The sequence below is a fragment of the Galeopterus variegatus genome, unplaced genomic scaffold, assembly GCF_000696425.1.
Source record: "Galeopterus variegatus unplaced genomic scaffold, G_variegatus-3.0.2 Scaffold432, whole genome shotgun sequence".
In the NCBI taxonomy this organism is placed as follows: Eukaryota; Metazoa; Chordata; class Mammalia; order Dermoptera; family Cynocephalidae; genus Galeopterus; species Galeopterus variegatus.
The window spans coordinates 276,595-301,065 of record NW_007726543.1 but is presented as its reverse complement, the minus strand read 5'-3'; the positions used below and the strand labels follow the sequence as shown (position 1 = coordinate 301,065).

The window sequence follows — 24,471 nt, the reverse complement described above, 5'->3', positions numbered from 1 at the left end:
TATCACCCAAAAGTGTAGCAAATTATGATGTAATTCAAGTTCCTTATTGTGGAGGCTACTAAAATTTATAAAGCAAATGTATTTCACAGGGCCTAGCTTCCAAAGCCCTGTAGTTTCAGGTATAACCTAACTTTTTAAAATTACATATAAAAATGTTAAGCTCGCAAAGGACAGGAAACTTTCCCCAGGTTAAAGTCTCTGTTGTAGATAAAGAACTGTAACACAGCAAAATTGCTGGCTCAAAGGACAGGTGTCCTTGGTGCAGGTTAACCTACTGATTGATATGTTGAGAAAGTTACTTGATTGTTATGTAAACATACTGAGGAAATTGCCATAGGAAAAGAAAGAGTTTGCTAAGAACAAGCTTTTGTTGGTGGATCACTTAACCTTTTGCAAATTGCATTATGGAATGTCACTTTGTTTATTTCACTGATGTTACTAGTTTCCATTGTTGAAACTATTCTTAGCCATAACTCTGCCCATGTCCTTGTGTTCTTTGTAATGATTAAATCAACTGAATTTTCTTGTGAAACTTCCTTGTCTTTACAATAAAAGGGAGAAGCTAACTTTGAATTGGGGCTGTCACATTCAATTTTCTCCTCCTAATGGGGAAATTATTGAAGTGCAGTCCTTCCAGGCCTCTCAATGCAAACACAGTGCTTTAAGTAATTGCATAATTCTTTTTTATGTCTCCGTTACACAGGAGGAAGTGTAACACCTTATAACTAAGACTAGGCATCAGAAAACTTCTATAAAGGGCCAGAAAGTAAATATTTTAAGTTTTACAGGCCACAAACAGTCTCTGGTTTTTATTTAGTTAGTTAGTTACTTTGGAAACCCATTAAAGTGTAAAAACCATTCTTAGTTCACCATAATTGAAAAAACTAAACAAAACACAAAAAAAACAGGCCTGAGAAGCACAGGGAAATGGTAAAACAAAGTAACACATACTGGTTTTTGTATCTAGGTGTCTCTGAATTAATCTTGAAGTATAAAATGTGTTTCTTTATATGAATAAAAATTAGGAAACTGAATTCAGTCAAAAATTCCCTTAATTAAGAAAAGAATAGTCAGAATCTAATACAAGGGGGAAAAAAATAAACCACAATTACCTATGGATTGTTTGGACTTTGAATGCTAAAATGTTGATATTTGTCCTTTGGCTGTTTTTCCTCAAATTTCAAGTGTCAAATCATGTTTCTACATGTCTACTTACACGTTCTTCTCTTCCTTCAGCAAGGATAACAACAATCCTGCCTTGACGTCTGCGGCCAGTTCTACCCATTCGTTGTACAAGACGGATTGGGCTCTTCTGGGCATCAAAACATATTATAAGATCAACTTCTCCTATATCCAAACCTTCTTCACCAACACAGGTAGAAACCAATGTGTTGTAACCACCATCACGAAACTGTTTCACTACCTAAAATAAAAATGATTTAAAACAACTAGATGTGAATGTAAGAGAATTGTAGCTCAAAGCATATTTTTCCCACTCATTCCAAAATGGTGAAATCAGATTTAAAATCAGCATCAAGGATACCACAGAATAGAGAGGGAAAAAAAAAAATATATATATATATATATATATATCTCTCACAGAATAGCAATTAAGCCAAAAGAGATTATGGTAAAATGAAAAGAGTAGCCCTAATTCCTTTGCTTTAATGATGACTATGATACCAAAAGGATTTGTCAACAATTTAACAGTTTCTCAATGAATGAGAAACCCCAGATCTTATTTTTAGCACCACTGAAAGGAGCATAGGACAGGTAAATGGCCTAGAGCAATTACTTCCATTTATCTTTTTTTTTTTTTTTTTTAAAGATGACCGGTAAGGGGATCTTAACCCTTGACTTGGTGTTGTCAGCACCACGCTCAGCCAGTGAGCGAACCGGCCATCCCTATATGGGATCCGAACCCGGGGCCTTGGTGTTATCAGCACCGCACTCTCCCGAGTGAGCCACGGGCCAGCCCCTACTTCCATTTATCATATCTTAGACCTAAATGTATAGTTAGTTGTATCTAAAGTAAAAATGTTTTACTACTCCTAGAATTCATAGCTTACCTTTTAAACTGCCATCCAGAATTTCTCTCTGATCAGTTTAATGAAACCACAACAGCATGAGAATGAGTTTACGAAAAAGTCGACGAAACATTTTGAAAAACTTCCTTAAGCCTTATAAACTTAGTTCTCAACTGCTCTGAGCCTCAGTTTCTCCATACATAGCAACACCAACGTTGCAGGTTTGTGTATGGTAGAGTGGTGGTGGTGGTAATTAAGTGAGATAACACAAAATCAAAAGGTGAATTAGCTGATAAAAACAGCTACTATGTACAAGAGTGTTCTATGAGCCAGGTACTATATTAAGTACTTTATATATTAGTTACTACTCCCTATAACCCTAAGAGGTAGACATTACTGTACTTTTATTAAAGAAACTGAAGATCTGAGAGGTTAAAACTATTTGCCTGAAGTCTTACTAATAATTGTCAGCATTTGAACTTGGGTGTTCCTGACTCCCGAAACCTATTTATTATCTTAATCCTTACACTAGTTGTACTGTTAAAAACGACAACCTTAAAAGTAGGATAATAAATATAACTTACCATGTTAGATCCTCTTTTAAACCTTTCCAGTAGCATTGGTCAGAGGATTTTCCTTCAATATGGAAAACCTCAGAGTACAGGGAGAACCAATGATCATGATTAAAAGTTAGGAATAATTCATTTCCTTTTGGAATCTGTAATGAGATTAAGCCAAGGAAAGACTGACCTAATATTACTATATATAACTTAACAAAACAGATGTCCTTTTTGTCCAGATAAAGAAAACAAAAATAGGGCTGGCTGGTTAGGTCAGTTGGTTAGAGCACAGTTTTGAAAACACCAAGGTCAAGGGTTCAGACCCCTGACCTGGTCAGTCACCAAAAAACAAAACAAAACGAAATTAACTATAAGAAAAACAAAAACAAAAAAAAAACGCTACAGTGCTGGAGATATAAAAAAAGGATCTTTTTTTTTTTCTAATCTATATAGAGGTGGTAAGTATAAAAAATTATTTAACCAAAATATTTAACAGATTAATAAAAGACATCAATTTCCTTTTTAGTTAACATGTATAAACTAAACTTATTTGCCTAGGATTGATGTTGATTGGCCATTGAATATACACTTCCATGAACCTTTTCCATGAACTCAAGATTTATGTATTCAATTGTTTATTCAACGTCTCAACTTGATGTTTAAAACAATGCTACTCAAAGTGTGGTCTGTGAACTGTATATTAGTGGTGCCAGTCCACAAAGTGTTTATTACTGGCTGACAAGATAAACACAAAAATTGAGTGTTTAGAAACTTGACAGAGTAATTTTATGTTTGCTGACTCCAGTAATTAAAAAAAATTGGACCTGAACTTTTTCATTAATTTTACTTTTCCAGTAATTCATTTTTATTGTATTGTTCAAAAGTATCAGTCTATGATGTGGGAGGAAATAAACAGGTCCTCCCCTCCACCAGTTTTAATAGTTTGAAAAGTATTAATCTCATAGGCATGTCAAAGTTAACTCATCCAAAAACCAAGCTCCTGATATTCTCACCAAAACCTGCTTTCCTGCAGTCTTATCCATCTTAGTTAAAAGCAGCTCCTTTCAGTGGCTCAGGCCAAAAACCTTGGAAAAAAATCCCTGGAGTCTGACTTCACATTCCCTTATCTCACATCCTATTCTAATTAGTCAATAAATCCTGTCAGCTTGACCTTCAAAATATATCCAGAACCCAACCATTTCCCTGCTACCACCAACTTAGTCCAAGCCACTATCATCTTCAGCTCAAACTGTGATAAGTCTTCCAACTGGTGTCCCTGCTTCTACCTGTAACCCCCTACAGTTTATTTTTAAGACAGCAACCAGTGTGATTCTTTTAAAATGTAAATCAGGCCATGACCCTCCTCTACTCTAAACTCTCCAAGGGCTTTTTCTTATTTCACTAGGAGTAAAAACCAAAGTTATTAAAATAGGACCCACAAGACCCTAAGGTACTGCCCACCTCCCCTTCCTCCCTGACTTAATCTCCTGTTTCTAAATAAGTGGTTAATTTGATTGCAACTATTGGCATGAATGCTTATTTCAGAATAAAACTGCTGTTATGAAAGCAATTATGTATAGAATAATAAAAAGGTTTTTACTCTGGCCTACATAAAAATATTATTGATATAAATATATAAATGAGTAAATGATAAAGTCAATAAAATTAATAAGGTTTCTTATGGTGCCTGACAAACTCAGGAAATAATGAGTAGGTAAAATTGAAATTGGCCAGAGACCAGGTTGGATACTGTGGGTATTTCTTTTTTCTTTCTTTTTTTTTTTTTGTCTTTTTCCGTGTCCGGCAACGGATCGCAACCCTCAGTGTTGCCCCCGTACCGGACCGGGGACCGGCAACAGGATTGCAACCCTCAGTGTTGCTCCCGTGCCTCGCTCAGCCAGTGAGCGGGAACCGGTCTGTATGTGGGATCCGAACCCTCGGGCGGGAGCGCCACCGCGCTTCCCAAGCGGCGCACTATCCAGCGCGCCACCGGGCCGGCCATACTGTGGGTATTTCAAATAATAAAAATGCATTACTCCCAAGGCAAAAATCTAGTTCATTTTTCATTCATATATAAATGCTAAGAGAAGTAATAATCACCCACTAGGTGTCTGAGCCCTATAAAGAACTTATAATCTGACTTGACGATGGGTAAAGGTGTTACCTTTACACTCTGGAAGACTGTCCCCATCATAGCCAGTCAGCTTTAAACAGACTCTTCTGAGTACAGTGAGAACTTGTAGAAAGGATATTTAGAGAATGAGGATTCTTTAGCTACTAATGTCAACAGAATCAAGAAAGGATCTGTCAAAATGAACTAGACATTAAAGAGACTCGTAATAGTCAGTGACTGCTCAGGTGTAGATCTATATAGCTAATCTGCAAAATCCTGTACAAAGTTCATAAAAATTGATAGTCTAAAAGTTCCCTCACAACATCACAGCACTTAGAAAACTTATGACCTTTTATTCGGAGTCTGGAACTAGCTTAAATACCACCGTGGTTTCCTCTGAGCATACTTTTAAAGTAAGATTTTTAAATAACTGAAAAAAGAGATAAGCTCATTATTGGTTTAGAATAAATTATTAAAGGGACTTAAATTAAATAAACAGTAAACATTTACTGAAAGCCCTACGAAGAGATCTCATTTAATACTTATAACAACCCTATGAAGAATGTTTATAGATAAGGAAAACTGAGGGGCAGGAAGTAAAGAAACTTGTAATTGGTAGAGCCAGGATTCTAACCTAGGTAGTATGATTCCAGAGCCTTTACTAGTTAACCATTACACTTTATGTTAAAAAAAAAAATTTTTTTTCAGAAAAATTAAACTGGATCTCTACCTCTCACCATATACCAAAATCAACTCAAAATGGATTGAAGACTTAAACATAAGACCTGAAACCATAAAATTACTAAAGAAAAATATAGCGGAAACACTCTAGGTAATAGGACTGGGCAAAGACTTTATGAATAAGACCCTAAAAGCACAAGCAACAAAAGAAAAAAATAAATAAAGGGGATTATATCAAACTAAAAAGCTTCTGGGGAGCAAAGGAAATAATCAACAGAACAGAAAGACAACCTACAGAATGGGAGAAAATATCTGCAAACTATACATTCAACAAGGGATTAATATCCAGAATATACAAAGAACTCAAACGACTATAAAGTAAAAAAAAATAATCATCATCATCATCCAATTTAAAAATGAGCAAAGGAGATGAATAGACACTTTTCAAAGGAAGACATACAAATGACCAACGGGTACATGAAAAAATGCTCAGCATCACTAGTCATCAGAGAAATGGAAATCAAAACCACACTGAGATATGTCATCCCAGTTAGACTGGTCATTATTTTAATAATAATAACAAATGCTGGCGAGGATGTAGGGATAGGGGAACTCTTCTACACTGTTGGTAGGACCATAAATTAGCACAGACATTATGGAAAACAGTATGGAGGTTTCTCAAATAGCTACAGATAGAGCTCCATAGGAACCAGCAATCCCACTACTGGGTTTATATCCAAATGAATGGAAATCACCAAGTTGAAGAGATACCTGCACTCCCATGTTCATTGCAGTTCTATTTACAATAGCCAAAATATTGATCCAACCTAAGTGTGCATCAGTGGATGACTGGATAAAGAAAATGTGGCATATATACGCAATGGAATACTACTCAGCCATAAAAAAGAATGAAATTCTGCCATTTGCAGCAACATGGATGATCCTGGAGAAAATTATGTTTAGTGAAATAAGCCAGACAAAGAAACAGAAATACCACATGTTCTCACTTATAACTGGCTGCTAAGAAAGAAAGAAAGGAGGGAAAGAGGGAAGGAATGAAGGAAAGAAAGAAAAGTTTACAACAATATGTCGAACTTTCAGAAGGAGCGAACGAACCTAAGGATACTAGAGATGGGGGCAGGGAGGGAGGGGGTCTGGAAAGTGTTAGGTCAGGCAAAGAGCATAAAGAAATATCACAATTTGTAAGAATGAATATGCTAATAACAAATTAAAAAAATAAAATAAAATAAATTCGCAACCACATAAAATACTTTTTATGGTTTTCTGAAATATGCTTATTATCTTTATTTACATGTTTACTATAAAATTATCAAGTAGCCAATTTACCAGTGAGTTAAAACAAACAAAAAAAGTATAAGTGCAAAGCTTATTTTCATCATCTCCAAAAATAATTACCTCCAGCTGCTCCTTCTGAGTAAAACCTTTCATGCTCTTCCCTGAGGCATGGCCAACAAAAGTCATTGCTCTAATAATTGGCTGATGCTGTAAAAGCATTTCTGCAATTTCTTGAACACTATCTCGAAATGAAGAGAAGATCATAACTCTGGTCTCATCACATTTCTTTTTAGAGGTGTTTTGAGCTATATAATAAAAAATACTTTAATTAACACTTTAAAAAAACATTTAGACAAGAACTAGTTAAAAAAGACAAGCTTGAAACTCTATACTAATGAACGATAATTCTTTCAAAAAATAATTTAAGACATCTTGAACCTTTGTGGGTTTTCTTTTTTTTTTCTTGTTTTTTCTACTACATTCTCTAGTAATTTTAATAATCTTGGCTCCCTGTTTCTCAATGGCCTTCATAAGCAGATCAAATAAGAATTAGATGAACTATTTTTGACCAGTCCTTCAGTTCAGTAATAATGTCTGTTACTCTGCTTTACCTTCTAAGACAGTCAGAAGAATAGAACTGTAGAGCTCCCACTAATTTCATATATCTTCCTTTTTTTCTGTTCACTAAAGGCACTGTATTAACTCAGGCTGTCCATTCCGTCCCTGAATCTCACTATACTTTCAAATTCTCCAAAGAAAACCACAGAATGTACCCTACAGTCACCAAAGCTGCTCCCAGTCTCTGTGCTTGGGAAGCAGTAGAATGAAATAATAAGAACATAATCTTTAGGCTGGACCATTTATTCTCTGGTTGATGGGTGACCACGACAGTTATTTAGTTTCTTTAAGCTTTTGTTTTTTCACATCTAAAATGGATTAGTGATTAAATGAAACAGTAAATGTAGAGTATATAAATTTGCACACAGTAATTAATGATTGCAAGTTGTGTGGGTTTTTTGGTTATTTGTTTAATTTTTAAGCTTGGTTGAAACTTTGACAATTCATTCTTCCTTATGATTTATATTATATTAATAATCATATGTGTGCCAGGGACTACACTATGCATTTTATTTATTTATTTTTTTTAAAAAGATGACCGGTAAGGGGATCTCAACCCTTGGCTTGGTGTTGTCAGCACCACGCTCAGCCAGTGAGCAAACCGGCCATCCCTATATAGGATCCGAACCCATGGCCTTGGTGTTATCAGCAGTGCACTCTACCGAGTGAGCCACGGGCCAGCCTATACTATGCATTTTATATGTATATATTAACTCATTTAATCTTCACAATAACCCTAAGGATTAAATGACTTAATACATAAAAAGTTAACTCACAATGCACATGCGGAAAACAAGACTTGAAGAAGCAGCTCTTGCAAGCAAAATTATTCTAAATAAACCTCTTTTGAATCATCATAGCAACAAGCCTCTGTATCTGACAAACTCCTGATGAATTGCTACTTTCATTGCAAAGCCTATCTCCTTCAACCTGCTCCAGCTTGCCTTTCTACCCTCATTCCACTGAAGGTCCTTCTACCAAAATCATCAATAATCCATATTTTCAAATTCAGTGAACTTTTAGTTCATTTTATCGCACTTAGAATTTAACAGTCTACTTTTTCCTACTGAAACAGTCTCTTCCCTCAGCTTCTCTGGCACTTCACTTACCGGGTTTCCTTCTCAGGCTCCTTGGTGGCTTTTTCTTCTCTAAACTCTAAAAGTTGGTATTCCAGACTCCATTCTGGACCCTCTTCTGTCTCTAAACTGTCTTCCTGATGATCACATCTATTCCTTAAACTTTAAATATTATGTTTATGCTGACGACTCCAAAATTTATTCATATATATATGTAAAAATTTACTTATATATATGTAAACATGTAAAAATAGCCCAGACCATTCTTCTGAGATTCAGATTCACTTATCCAATGTCTACTTGATGGGTTTGGGCCACGATCCTGAAAGACACAATCCCAAATGCCATAATCCTGAATGTTGAAATCTCAAAAGACCAAAACCCTAAATATCAAAACTCCTAATGTTTAAAATCCTGAAAATCAATTTCAAAAGATTAAAATCCTGAATGTTGAAACAGTGAAAGGTGAATTATGGGGAAGAGATTAGTATGTTTTTGTTTGGGGTGGGGTTTTTTTTTGTTGTTTTTTTCCGGGTTTTTTTCCCAACGATTTTATTTATTTTTATTATTATTTTTATTTATACATATTTATGGGGTGCAGAGTTGACTATCAGTATTTGTGTCCAGTATGTGATGATCGAATCAATATTATTAGCATGTTCATCATTACAAATCATAATTACTTTTTGTGTCCCGTACCCAATTACTCCCTATCCTGCCTTCCCCTCTCCCTTTCCTCTCTAGTAATTATAGGTATGTTCTCTCCTTCTGAAATTTCAACATTTTATTATGGTCTTTCTTTCTTCGCTTCCACTTATGAGTGAGGACATAACGGCATTTCTCTTTCTGTTCCTGGCTTATTTCACTAGACCCATACCTCTTGCCATATACCAAAATAAACTCGAAATGCATTAAAGACTTAAGTATAAGACCTGAAACTATACAACTCCTAGAAGAAAACATCGGGACTTCAGGACATAGGACTGGGTAAAGACTTTATGAATAAGACCCCGAAAACACAAGCAACAAAAGAAAAAATACACAAATTGACTTTCCTACTATTTTAAATTGTCAGCATTATTTTTTACAATTTGCGATGCTATTTATTTCATCTTTGCATCATTTCCAGTATGAGAGACATAAATTGTGTAAAGAGTTTTAGAGGCTTTTAAATTTGTTTGTGCATTTTTTTTTTTTTTTTGCAAATTTGACTACACAAAAGTGCATTATCACAACATCGGCACTGTGTGTAATATCTGTGCATGTACATGAAAACATTGAAACTTCCTGAATAAATGAAGAGATGTCCTTTCTGTATATCTGCATTTGTGAAAGATAAAATTCTTGAGTCACATATGGGTGACTGCATATGTTGTTGTGACCCATCACAGTTTTTGACCAGTTTTGTATAGAAACTTAGGCTGTCTTTCATGGTATTTCAGATGACTGCAGTTACAAAGCTGGGTGCACACATTTACCAAATACCATAGCAATATGCATTTATATATTTCTCTGTTTGACTCATTTCTTTATGAATATGCTTTGTTTGATCATAACAGTTATACCTATGCAAACGTCATTAAACACTTGAGTGTTTATGCTTGCAAAAATGTGTGTATTGGGCCGACCCTGTGGCGCACTCGGGAGAGTGCGGCGCTGGGAGCACAGCGGCGCTCCCGCCGCGGGTTCGGATCCTATGTAGGAATGGCCGGTCTGCTCAGTGGCTGAGCGTGGTGCGGCCGGTCACAAAAAAAATTTTTTTAAATGTGTGTATTATGGCTATTTTATTGTGTAAAGTGGCCTATAAAGTGTTCCATCGTGTTTTTATGTTTCTTGGATAAATCTTCTTTCAAAAATATAAGTAAATATCTTTTAAAGAATTTTTTTAAATTATTTTTTCCAGAATTATATTCCCGGAATTTTGATCTTTATTGTGATTTGGGGGACTTTAGAGATTTTGAACATTTGTGATTATGGTGTTCAGATTGTGTCTTTCAGGATTATGACTGGTACTGCTACTTGACATATCCACTTAGATGTCTCAAAAACATTTTAATATAGTTGCTCTTTCTTCTCTATGCCATTCTTTTTTTCTAAATGACATATAAAAGCTGTATATATTTATCGTGTGCAAAATGATGTTTTGGTATATGTATAAATTGTGGAATGGCTAAATCAAGCTAATTTAACATATACATTACCTCACCTACTTATCTCTATGTTGTTTTTTTTTTCTTTCTTTCTTTAAAGATGACCAGTAAAGGGATCTTAACCCTTGACCTGGTCTTGTCAGAACCACACTCTCCCAAGTGAGCCACGGGCCAGCCCTCTATGTTGTTCTTAATTTTCTTTTCACTCATATAATCATTTGCAAACATATATGCATACATACATATATACACAGCCATATGATTATTTTTTTCTCATACCCTACCCCCAATCCAAAAAATAATGCTGGCTCCAACTTCTACATATATCTACACTCTAACCACTTCTCAGCACCTCCACCAATAATGCCTCGGTGCAAGCCACTATTATCTATCATCACCCAAGACTATTACAGTAGCCTCTTACCAATGTCTACCCTCCACAAAACTACCAGAAGGATCCTTTTAAATGTAAGTCAGATCATGTCACTCCACAGCTCTAAATGTCAATGTAAGTTTCATAAAGCACAAACATTCATAGATTAAAAACCAAAACCCTGACTTGGCCTACAAGCCCTCTTGCCTATTCTCATAGGCACTCTTACCCTCATTCATATTACTTTAGCCATACTACTGGTCTGTTTATTGATCCTCAATCACACTACTGCCTGGGGGCCTCTGAATCTGCTATTCCCTCTGCCTGGAATGATTCTCTCTCAGAAATCTAGAAGGCTTGCTTCCTCATTTCCATCAGGTATAAGTTCAAATATCACTCTACAGACAGGCCTTCTCTAACCACCCTTATATAAAACAGCACTTCTCCATGACTCTTTCCTTACCTGTTTTACTTTTCCCTACCATTATATATTGTATTACTGTCTGTTTCCCCTATATTATCCTAACCTAACTTTTCTTTTTCATATAATACCTTATTCTTAACATTCCCACCATTCCCCTTGCCCTTGTCATTCTAAAATTTCTGAGCTTTTTAATATTCACTATCCAAAAATTAAGAAAATAAAATAAAATAATATTCATTATCCAGAGTAATTACAAGCCCACCTTCTCCATAAGAAGTGCTAGCACAGAATAATGAGTTGAAGTTTTGATTCTTTCAGTAACTTTGTATTGCCTTGAAGCTACTAAATATGACCTACCATTCCATGACTTGAAATGTTCAACTACCACTTCTTCTAATTTCTTTAACTTTGGATGACTATAAAAGAATTTTTTATGTTTATCTCCTGTAAAACAAAAAACAAATATTATTCTATATTTTTCCATATACAATTACATTAATGTATATTAAGTTGTCCTTTTCAAAATGCATTATGTTAAAACTTACTTTTTTCTTTTTATTTAAACTAAGTAGCATCTAGGTAGCATGTTAAGTCTTACTATAAAATAAATTAAATTTTTATGAAAATTTCTTTCTGAAATAGAACCTAAACAGAAATCATCAGTAAAATTTTAAAAATACATACTTAGTTAATAGATCCACTTTTGGTAGTTCTGAGAATTTTCACTACCAGCAACAACTACTAACATCTATCATATATTTAAAGTTTATAAACTTTAAACTTCAATATATATTAACCCTAACTTAATAAAATCATTAAGCATTTAACAGGACTGTTGTGCTACAGAAATATAAGTAATTATGATAGACGTGTGCATCAATGGAGCAAAATTTCAAAATGAACCTTGACTAAGAAAAACAATATATAATTTTAAGTAAAAAAGCAGACCTTTTTGGATAGCAGGAATACCACCTGCTGAAATACTACGTGAATGTGCAAACATGCATTCTAGATGACTATAGAGTTTCATGAAGTCCTCATTTCGGCTAAGTTCATGTTTTGCCCGTGTCATTCCTTCAGAAATTAAGAAAAGGTTTTCCAAATAAGTAAGCTTAACAGAAAAATTAAACAAACTTATTATTTATTAAAAAGAAATTAAACTTTAGCAGTGAATGCAAGTTTTTCAAATTTAAACATGAAAACCAGTAATTTTTTCCAGTTCCACATCCACATATATATTAATGAATGCCTTTCTTTCAGCAAATTTCACAAATCAAAGAAACATGGCCATTTGTTATATAATTAATCCATTGCTTTTTAAAATAAAGAATTTTTAAGTAACTCAAACTGTTTAATGTCTTTAACCAAAATAATACAAGTCATTATTTCTTTAAATATTTTCATATAATTTACCTTTAGTTCCATTCATAATTCCACAAAGGAAGAAATATAATGATCTCATTCCCATCTGCTGCAATAACTCATAACCATGATATAAACTAATACAAATAGCAAACTCTCCTTCGATTATGCCTTGGTGTATTCCCTAGAAAAACAAGCGTATGTCAAATTAAACCAGAGAAAGAAAAGCAGACACAAGCTCCATGCCCAAGTTTTTGGGCTAACAGCCAACGTAGCATTTACAATATAATCCAAATGATCACAATAATTATTCCCTTCAATACTGACTATAACTGATAGGTTCTATTGAATGTTAGGTTATAGGATGTTGCTATGGAAATGTGCCAATGTATTTTCCTTATAAAATCTCTTTGTTTTTTTTCTCTTTTTTTTTTTTTTAAAGATGACCGGTAAGGGGATCTTAACCTTTGGCTTTGTGTTGTCAGCACCACGCTCAGCCAGTGAGTGAACTGGCCATCCCTATATAGGATCTGAACCCATGGCCTTGGTGTTATCAGCACCACACTCTCCCGAGTGAGCCATGGGCCAGCCCTGGTTTTTGCTTCTTAAATTTAACAGGAAACTTACGATTTTAAAGAGAATAAGTAAATGGGAAAAACATTTATTATATACTATTTCTCTTTATAGGTAAATTATTAGCAGTATATAGATTAATTTGTTCATTCAAAACTACTTAATAATCACCTACTACACGTCAAGCACTAAGTTAGATATTTGATACAATGGAAATGGAAAATAAGTCAGATATGGACCTATCTTCATGGATCTTTCTGGCAAAAGGACAAAATATTTCATCAGACTGTTTAACACCAACATTTAATAGCAAGTATACATGCCATAATAATACCTAAAACTAGTACCAGACATGTTCTAAGCACATTACTTGTACAAATTCATTTAATCTTAACACCTTAGAGGTAGGTACTATTATGCCTATCTTATAGATGAGGAAGCTCATACAAGTGGTAAGTAGTAGAGATTAAAACTCAGGAAATTTGACCCTGAGTTTCAAATTGTGCTTTCAACCTCCATGTTCACGAAAAAATTAAATATGCATTCCTTTTACGGGAGCACATGGCAGGTGTAAACATATGATAAGATAGTTTTTTTAAAAAAGACCATTGAGAATATATTTTAATTACTTTTCTTGAGATGAAGACTACTGTTTTCTACCTTACATTTTTAGTAGCATTTAACATCAGTGATGGTCATTTAAATTTTTTCCAGAATAGCAAAAAATGCCCCCAAATGGCACCTTAATTACCTGAAAGAGTAAAACTACCTTTCTGTACAATATAAATTCTCACTATCAAGATCAAGTTCAACAGGTTTAGATTTCCTGTTTAAAATTTCAATGAACCTGTAACTCCTAGCAGAAATTAAAACACACTTTATTAAAATAATTTCACAGAAAGGGCTCCGTTAGTGGTTCCCCAGATACTACAGAATAAAGACGGCATTTCTTGATATAATATTTAAAGCTACTCTCATGTGGTCACAACCTTCATTAACTATCAAATCTGGCTTCCTCAATCCTCTACCTCAGCCAAATTGGTTTGCTCACTGTCTCTTACGTGCCTTTGTACAATTGCCTTGTTCTTTTGCACATGCATTCTCTCTCAGTTCAAAGAATGACTTAGTGCCTTTCTGTGCTTGTGAGCATTTCTTCTGAGTCTGGACCTAGCTTGATAGATATTTTCATATCCAGCTATTTTTTTCCTATGAAGATTAGAAATAAGAAGCTTGCTGTGATGCTTCCTCCAGCCTTTGGTATCAAGAATAAGACTAAATGTTCTGGGTCTAAAATTTAGTTAGAATCTACCCTCCCATGATCATGTGATTTTTAAAATAGAAATGGAGTTAAAGACCAATTCTTTAGGCTGGCCAATTGGCTCAGTTGACTAGAGCACAACCTTGTAACACCAAGGTCAAGGTTCAGATCCCTGTACTGGTCAACTCTTTATTAAAAGTTAAAAGATAAATTTATCTTAATTAAAATCATTAAATTGTATTTTTGCTAGATTTTGTCATGCTTTTATAAACTACATTAATCATATCTGAATTACTGATTAGCTAATATATACCCAGAAAATCATTATTTATATTTTATCCTGGCTCTGAATAAAATTTTATCTATCATCAAAATTTATTTTAAAATACCTACCACAATATTTGGAGATGGGTTTTTCCTAAACTGATCTCTTGCCAGAATTAGCTGGTACTTTGTTAGATTGGGGATATCCCTTTTCATCAAAACATTTCTTTGAATCAAAGAACTGGAAAATGCTTCCAAAATCTGCAAATTTAACAGAAATTTAGTTTAACGTTTTTGAAAGGCCTTTTCCAAATATAATCATTTTCTCATATTAAAATAGGCATTATATATTTAAAAGTTTGTCTTACAAGGGTTTTTTAACTAAACACAGCAAAGATAAAAATAAAACTTAAAAGTATTTGACATCTATCTTCAGATAACATCCATATGAGTGAGCATAAGCAATTATTACATCCATCTATAACTTAAGAACATATTTATTTATTTGCTTATTTTTTAACTTCTCCTTCCCTCAATCTTCCATAATTTCTTCAGTGTATTATCCTCAGTGCCTAGCAGAGAGTCTGATCATAGGTCCTCAGCAAATATTTGTAGACTGTTGAATAAACATAAGTGTTTTGAGTATATTTGACTTCATTCATTGATTCATTCTTTCAACAAATATTTATTAAGCATCTATTATGTATCAGACATTGTTCTAAATGCTGGGGATATTGTGGCTAAGACAAATGAAGTCACTGCTCTCATATAGTTTACATTCCAATGGGGGGAAGCAAGGAATAAAGAAGTGAACAAAGAAAGTAGATAATTTTGATATGATAAATGCATTTAAGAATGTGAAACACAATAATATTGTAGAGTCTTTGAGGGCAAAGAGATAACTATTAAATAAGGTAGACAAAGACATCTCTTTTTTTTTTTTTTTTCCAAAAGATGACCGGTAAGGGGATCTTAACCCTTGATTTGGTGTTGTCAGCACCACGCTCAGCCAGTGAGCGAACCGGCCATCCCTATATGGGATCTGAACCCGGGGCCTGGGTGTTATCAGCACCACACTCTCCCGAATGAGCCACGGGCCGGCCCCAAAGACATCTCTTTGAGAAGGTAATATTTGAGTTGACATGTAAATCAGGAGGTGTGTCTACCATGTGAGATTCTAAGGAGAGAACTTTCCAAAAAGAGGAAACAGCAGTCCTGAGACTGCTGAAAAAAGAGACCTCCAGATGAAGATCTACTACAGACCTATTTCAGTAATTAATTGTTTAATTTTGCCTAATTTTTATTTCCTAAAATAGGGTTAATTTAATACATTTTTCTTTCCTCCCTCCAGCTTTGCTGCTCATACTGCCTAAAGAAGCACTCAAAAAATATCAACAAAATTTAATTCCAGTTTTATGTAATTATACAAATTATAATTTTATGTTGTTATAATTTTAATCAAAATAAACTACTACTATTTAAAAGATGATTCCTGGGAAGACTGTCATATCTTAAATTAATAACACTTAGAATTTTGCTACAAACAATTTAAAAACAAAAACCAAACCATATTTCTATAAAACTTTGCTTTAAGGAGACTTACTATAGGTTAACTAATAGATGGATATTTTGGTTATCTGTTCCTATATAATCAACTACTTCAAAACAGAGTGGGTTAAAACCACCATTTTTTTTACTCATGATCCTGATTCTATGGGTAAGAATCTGGGTAGGTAACTGAGAGGGCCCAGAAGTAATGACAGTAACAATGAGCACACCTAGTGCACAGACATTGGTTTCTAAATACCATTCTTCCATAAAAGGAACAAGGACTCCTTGGAGAAATGATTGATTCAATGGCTGACACAAGAAAAATACTAGGTGAGCATAAAGTATCTTGTTGTACCAAAAAGCTAGGAAGTGCTAATTAAAAAAAAAAAAAAAAAGGTACATGTTTAAAGGATGCAGGAGCCATCTTGAAGGAGCTCCAAATGGCCAAAGCTGGCCAACAATCTGAACAACAAAATTAGTGATGATAATCTTGAATTGTAGCTCATAGAAAAAAATAAATATCCCTTAGTCTATACTGATATAAAGAATTGAATCAATAAAGTTAGAGAAGAAACAGCTCTTCATTGCAAGAGATCAAATTAACTGTTAAAGAAATGAGAGAACAAGAAACAATTACGTGAACATCACAGAAATAATTGCTGCAGGTGAGAATCATCATTGCCTGTTAAAATCAGTGGGCAAGATATGACGAGAAACAGGATATTTGCAGTCTCAAAGTAACTCCCCACTGGAACTCTCTGTACTATTTTTGCAAATTTCCTGGAAGTCTAAAATATTGCAAAATAAAATGTTAAAAATAACAAAGAACTCTGTTAGGGCACTGTACAGTTTGTCTCTCCTCCTTGATATCTGGAGCCTTGGAAGGCTGGGTGCTAGCTGAAATAGCTTGACTGAGGCCATATTCTGTGCCTTAACATGGCTAACTTGAGGTTTGTAAAACCTAACTTGGGGTTCATCACATTCTACTGGTCAAAGTCAGTCACAGGGTCAGCCTAGATTCAAGGAAAGTGGAAATGTATCCCATCTCTTAGTAGGAGTGGTAAAGAATTTGCAGCCATCTTTAATCCATGGCAATGAAGATGTAAAAATATGTTCTCCTACCATACTACTCATGAACTATAGAAAAACAATGTGTTACCTCAAATTTCTCCCACTGAAAATGACAGCTAAGCAGTTTCTCAATAGCTACAATATTGACACTTGGGCCAGATAATTCTTTGTTGTGGAGTGGCTATCCTGTCCACTGTAGGATGTTTAGCAGCTTCCTGGCGCCTATTCATCAGACACCGGTAGCACCTCTATACTCCATACCTCCTCTCTCTCTCTCCCACCCACAGTTATCACAACCAAAAACATGCCAAACATCATCAGGTAGGCAAAACTCACTTTCAGTTGAGATTTGCTGCTGTATATGGGATCAGGGAGAAAAATACGGAAAATATATTTAATTACAACTTCTGGCTAAATCGGGGTATGTATAGCTGGTGTGCTCACTTTGTGAAAATTCACTGAAGTATAAACTTATGTTTTGTGCACTTTGCTGTTTGTGTGTTGTATTTCGCTTTTAAATAATACTTTGGTAGTACACAGAAAACATAGTGCTTATTCTAAAAATTTTAATTCCAAAGAGTTTTTCAACATGTTGATTATATAAAACAAAACAATAGTATATCACCACAGCCAAATTCTGTTAGCTGAAATAATTACATTACCAGTTCCTTTATCAAAACCGTAAACCGTGATAAAAATAGCATACCTGGATATATGTCTTCTGGATGGCTGTGAGTTCTTCACCAAGGGGAACAACAAGCTTTTCAACTTGTCTTTCATGAGAGTATGGCAAAATATCCAGAGAATCTTCAGAACGAAGCTCTATCTGCCCAATTAGTAGGTTAGTAATAACCTGTTGCACAGCCTATGCAAAATCAATTAAGCATGAGTTATATTACGTGTTAAATTTCTTCAGTTTGTCACTAACATAAATAAAATAGCAGTAAGTTTTAGAAAGAAGCACTAGAAATTCAAATCATTAAGTATCAAAAAAAAAAAAAGACACGCCCATAAAGAAAGTACATCAAAAGCAGCACAATAGGTGGAAAATGCTATTGAAACATCCTCTCCCTACACAGTCCTTCAAGCCAAGCATCAGAGAAACAAAGATATTAGTAAATGTCCAACAAGTTTCTCAAATGTATTTTGGCACTTTTCAAAAGGAGTCTTTATAAAGACTCAGACAAAACAGACATTTTATATTAGCAAACTAAGTCCCCAAAACATTAAATAACACAAATGAATTTCAGAACCACAACTAGAACCCAGTTTCTTGATTCCCTGTCAAATACATTTTTCCACTGATTTTTTGTGGGAAAAACAGGAAGAAATCTTATTACTATTAAAAGACATAAATGTATCTTAGGAATACTTTACAAATTGGCTTATTAAGAGATTGAGGGCCCACAGAGCCTATAATAAAACAATCATTAATAAAATTAGTAGAATAGTTTCCTTTTAAATCAACATATATGATATGAATATATTTCTGGGGCTAAATTTCATTCACCCAAAACTTATAAAGGGACTTAATTGTAAAATTAGGGAACTGGAACAAAAACATTTGTCCTGTTGGTATAAACAACTACTGTACCAGAAGACTATAGCACTGACAGTTAAAAAGAATTAAAAAGAACAATTAAAAAGAAAGAAACAAAAAAGGGGGGGGGGGATCCTGAGAGTATTTAGAACTTAAGAATTCTTTTTTAAAAACTAGAATGCCTCTGGGCCGAGCCCGTGGCGCACTCAGGAGAGTGCGGCGCTGGGAGCGCAGCAGCGCTCCCGCTGTGGGTTCGGATCCTATATAGGGATGACGGGTGCGCTCACAGCGCTCACTGGCTGAGCACAGTGCAGCCGGTCTCAAAAAGGACAAAAAAAAAAAAAACTAGAATGCCTCATGGGCTTAGTTTCAGAGAAAAAACATTCAAAAGGACAAGAATAACATCTTAAGTCACCCTGTATTCCCAACAACTGTCACAGTTCCTAATATAACATATTATAGTTACTGGGGGTCTACATACATTCCAAATCTAGAGTATATTTATGACCATTTTATAAAATTGAGTAAGACTTTAATATTTTTAATAATTCATTCATTCAGCAAATATTTGAGTAACTCCCACGTGCCAGGCACTGAGTTAGTGATAGAGCCATGACCGAAATAGACGTAATCCTTACCTTTATGCAGCTGATAAATAAAAAGCCAAAAAAATGGTAGATTATGATAAATATTAAGAAGAACAAGATAGAGAATGCTGCCTTTTGATAGCTTAGTTAGAGTGGCTCTTTCTAAAGGATAACATTTAAGCAGAGACTTAAAGGCTGACTAAAAAACAATTAAGCATGCTTCAAGAAGGTTAGAGGGAAAACCCGGGATAGGATAGAAATTTCTGAAAATCATCAAGAATATGGACAAAGGAAAAAAGTCTTGCAGCTTGGCAGAGTTAAAAACTATTTTAGAAAGTATCAAATAGAATCTCTACCTAATACAAAAGACTATTCAGAGCTACTAAAATCGGAATGTTATGGGATAGAATCCAAAATCTGCATTTTTACTATTCTCTAATAAAGGAAACCAGAGCTCCCTGGAGAAATGTTTCGATCCATGGCTGGCACAGGAAAAATACTAAGTGAACATAAAGTATCCTGTGATGCTAGAAAGTTAGGAAGTGCTCAAAAAAAAAGTGCATGTCTAAAGGACACAGTACCATCTTGAAGGAGCTCACAAAAGCCAAAGCTGAAAAAATCAGAACAACAAAATTGATTACTATACTACTAGATTGTAGTCCGTAGAAAAAAATAAATATCCATTAGTCCATGCAGTTCATATGATTTGAATTAATAAATAAATGGGGCAGGGCGGGGGGGGGTAAGAGGTACTTCTTCATTATAGATAAATTCAAAGTAACAAATGTAAAAGAAATGAGGGAAAGAAAAAATGATTAGACAAACACCACAGAAATAATCGTTACAAGCAAGAACCACCACTGGATGCGGGGGGGGGGGGGGGGGGGGGGGGGGGGGGGGGGGGGGGGGGGGGGGGGGGGGGGGGGGGGGGGGGGGGGGGGGGGGGGGGGGGGGGGGGGGGGGTAAGAGGTACTTCTTCATTATAGATAAATTCAAAGTAACAAATGTAAAAGAAATGAGGGAAAGAAAAAATGATTAGACAAACACCACAGAAATAATCGTTACAAGCAAGAACCACCACTGGATGCTAAAACAGGATATTTACATAGTCTCAAAATATCTCCCCCACAAGATACTTACTACTCACAAACGGAAAAATAGTATTTTTACATTGAAGAAATCCAGAAAACATCATCTTAACCAAATCAAGATTAATAGCACCAGTAATAAGACAAATAAACATCATGTATTCCCTGACAAGATGTACTGAGAAAAGCACACATCTGGGATATTTATATATTTCTGGGATATTCTTGCCAAAAATTCATAACCTCGGTCCATCATAAGAAAATATCAGACAAACTCAAATTGAGGAATATTCTACAAAATAACTGGCACCTACTCTTCAAAAGCATCAAGGTCATGGAAGACTGAGAAACTGTCACAGATTTTGAAAAGAATCTCATAACATGAGACTCTAGAGTGGACTCTGGAACAGAAGAGGACATTGGTGGGAAAACTGGCAAAATTCAAATAAGATCTGCAGATTAGTTACTAGTACATTAATGTTAATTTTTTGATTTCAATCATTTTATTATGACTATATACTGTGTTAACATTAGGGGAAGCTGAATGAAGGTCATACATTGGAAAAAAAATATTTTTGCAAATATTCTGGAAGTCTAAAGTTATTTCAAAATAAAACTAAAGAAGAAAACAGTAACAATTTAAAGAAACCGTTTTACTATTAAAAAAATCTAGTACTTTTATACTTTTAACAAACAGTTTTAGCTGATTCTCATGCACACTGAATTCTGAAGAAACTCCTGCAGCCACAGAAGAAAAGCTAGGCCATGTTGTAGAAAATGTAGCACTAATGTCAAACTAGATAAATACTAGAATGGAAAGGTGATCTGACCCCATACAAAAGTTCTTATTTTCTTAAATGTTAATAAATGAAAAGACATTTTACTTACCTTTATATCACTGCCTGGCGTGGCACTAAGAGCCAAGATTCTAAAGTGATTTGTATATTTGACTAGTTCCCTTACAACCTTAGGGGAAAAAAAAGTTTTTAAATTTCATCTGTCCAATGCAAAAATAACAGTAGTTCTGTTAAACAGTTACATGCGAGGGTACTTCAAAAAGTTCACGGAAAGATCTGTATTATCGTGTAATTCTATTTATCCACAAATTTTTTGAAGTACTCTCTTATGGCCCATTATTTATTCCTTAATTGGCATATTGATGGTCTAGTGAGTGGAACTATCACTAGTCATATTATCTGAAGAGCAATTGATTTAGCACTCTACACCAATCAAGAACATATTAGGGCTTCTGCATAAAAAAAACTACAACGTCAAGGCCTAATACATAGGCAAATCAAAATATTCAGAGGGCTACTTCAAGATCAAGTGGAAGAAGAAAACAGAGTGTACTCTCCATTGCTTGGGCCACAGTTCTGCCTTACAGGTATATCCGTATGTACACTTGACAGATTAAGGTAAACCATGACAGATAAAAATAGGGAAGAAAAACTTAAACAGCAATATAAAATTAGATTTGAAAAGAAAAAAAAATTTAGGAAAGACTTTAAAGAAAATAGGTTTTATATGGGAGGCTCACTTTTTAAATTAAGGTTTTTTATAAAACAATGAAGTAATTTGAGGTCATTTTTAAAATCAAACTTTCCTTTTAAATCCTAAAACCTTTCCTCGGTGATACCAAAGCACCATTCTACCTTCTGTAGTTTGAACTCAACACCCACTTGTAGTAGATTAGTACTGGATAACTTGCCAGATTCCCATATGCCCCTTCCAGTGAGGCCCCAATACAAAGGAAAAAGGACTCCCAAGTAAACAGTTGCAGGAACAGCTCTCAGTATCCCATAACTCCTACTTTAGATAGGGAATTAAACAATAAAACCAAACCATCCAAAAATCATCCAATTTCAACCCAAGTCAGAGATAAATTCAATGAGACTAATACTGAATCTTGATTAATACTCAAAAAATTTTATTTATGAAGTTTTTTTAACATGATACAGATTGCATATGAAGACATTATAATTAACAGAGACTTAAGTAGAATTATTCTAATTAAAAACTGATGTAAGACAAAATATTCCTAGTGAGGATTTCCATTTTAGTTTAGTGCTAGAAGTGATGCCATAATATGTCATAGAAGGATTTTAAAAAGTCATAAACACAGCAAAAAAAACTAAAAAGAACACTTATTGGATTGGTACTTTTAAAAATCTTTTTCGTATGATAGCCAGAATTCAAAGTTTTCTATCAGATTGTGAAGCAGTTTGGGGAGTTCTGAGTGAAATCACTTTATTGGTATATGCCTACCAGAACTGTTGTTTCTACCAGAGTTGTTACACATGAAAAGTGAGCCAAATACTGTTACTTCTTTTCAGGAGGGATTCTCAAGCATTTTGTAGAAGAGAAAATGTGTTACAACGGTGTTTGTAACCCAGGAAGCTACATGCTTCATGGAGCTGATGGGCCTATTCGAACATATATGTGAAATATTCAATGTAGTGTAAACTCTCAGAGCAGTTTGGTTATTAATGAAATCAATGTACATTTAATTGTAAGCTTTGCAGCAAAAAAAAAAAAAAAATCATCTAATGCCTAGAAATTTTTTAAAATAAAACAAATGAGTTAAATATAAGCTAAATTTACAAAATGAATTCCATAAAGTTAAAATAACAATTTTTATTTTTTCATTTTTATTTTTTTGGGCAGCTGGCTGGTAAGGAGATCAGAACCTTTGACCTTGGTGTTATAACACTGCTCTCTAACCAACTAAGTGGCCAGCCATAGAATAAAAATTTTTAAATTCCCCTCTCAAGCATAATTCTTAACACACTGTGTAGTAACCTGGAAGGATAAGAACAAATGGAAAGATTTATCTATTTCCTGAAACAGTTAAGATCAACTATAAGAAAGATGACAATTCTCCCTAAAATGATAAAGAAATATGGTACAGTAACACAAAGTCCCCAAGGAAACTAAAAATTTACAAACTGGAAGTAAAATTGATGTCTTTACCTTCTTTTTCCCTCTTCTATTCTTACTTATACTCTATACTCTATTCCTAATATCACCAGCTATTATAGTTTTAACTACCATCCATATGTTGATGATTTCCAAATCTGTATCTCCAGCTCAGCACTCTCCACTGAGATCCGTTCTTCTATCACCTACTGCCTAATGGATACGGACAATTGGATTCCTCATAGACACCTCAAACTCAACATATTCAGGTTTAAAAAAAAAAAAGAAAGAAAAGACAGCAGAGACACTGATTTGAATGGAAGAAGGAAAGTATTTCCCATCACCATCTGTTCTGAGATAATAGATGTTAAAGGTTTTTTACAATAATATCATCAATAACTTCCTCACTAATAACTATTCCCCAAAATACCCTTTTAAACAATATGTTTACACTACAAAATACCATTTAACAAAATTATTACCTGGCAATAAGCATAGTTTCCAAGAGCTTTATGAGCTTCATCAATAACTAGACACTTTATTTCAGCAGCGGGACAAGCTCCTCTAGAAAGGTCATTTACCATGACCTGAGGTGTAAGAAAAAGAACTCTCTTCCTGCACCATATTTCCTTCCTGGTGAAAACTTGAGTAGACCCTGTAAACAGAAGTGACATTCTATATTCTAAACTTCAAACTATTACCTGTAAAATATAAATAGTCTGGCCTATTTTTAGAATGCATAAATGCTTTGGTAATCTGCTTAAGAGAACAATTTGACAATTCATTGGAATGCTGCATTTTAAAGCTCTTATGTGGTCCAAATGTCAAAGCTGGCCCTTATTTAAGACCACAACTCGATTGTCTTTAGAGAATTCCAACAAAATGGTGTAATATTTGAAGAGAAGCTAATTCGTCAATTGGGAAATCCCTCTTGGAAAGAATA

At 34.5% G+C, this 24,471-nt stretch overlaps 1 protein-coding gene across 2 annotated transcripts in view; it reads right to left on the bottom strand.

Annotated features, from left to right (window-relative positions):
* Window positions 1–24,471, bottom strand: part of FANCM (Fanconi anemia, complementation group M) — a 60,320-nt gene that overhangs the window by 34,949 nt on the left and 900 nt on the right. The window contains exons 2-10 of one of the 2 annotated variants that reach the window (XM_008568706.1): window positions 24,011–24,183; window positions 21,501–21,578; window positions 18,104–18,262; window positions 14,905–15,036; window positions 12,732–12,864; window positions 12,267–12,392; window positions 11,676–11,762; window positions 6,798–6,982; window positions 1,217–1,423 (exon numbers count right to left, since the gene is read on the bottom strand). In XM_008568706.1, coding sequence (XP_008566928.1) covers window positions 1,217–1,423; window positions 6,798–6,982; window positions 11,676–11,762; window positions 12,267–12,392; window positions 12,732–12,864; window positions 14,905–15,036; window positions 18,104–18,262; window positions 21,501–21,578; window positions 24,011–24,183 — 1,280 coding nt within the window. The remainder of the gene's footprint in view (window positions 1–1,216; window positions 1,424–6,797; window positions 6,983–11,675; window positions 11,763–12,266; window positions 12,393–12,731; window positions 12,865–14,904; window positions 15,037–18,103; window positions 18,263–21,500; window positions 21,579–24,010; window positions 24,184–24,471) is intronic. The other variant, XM_008568707.1, reaches the window with a different exon arrangement.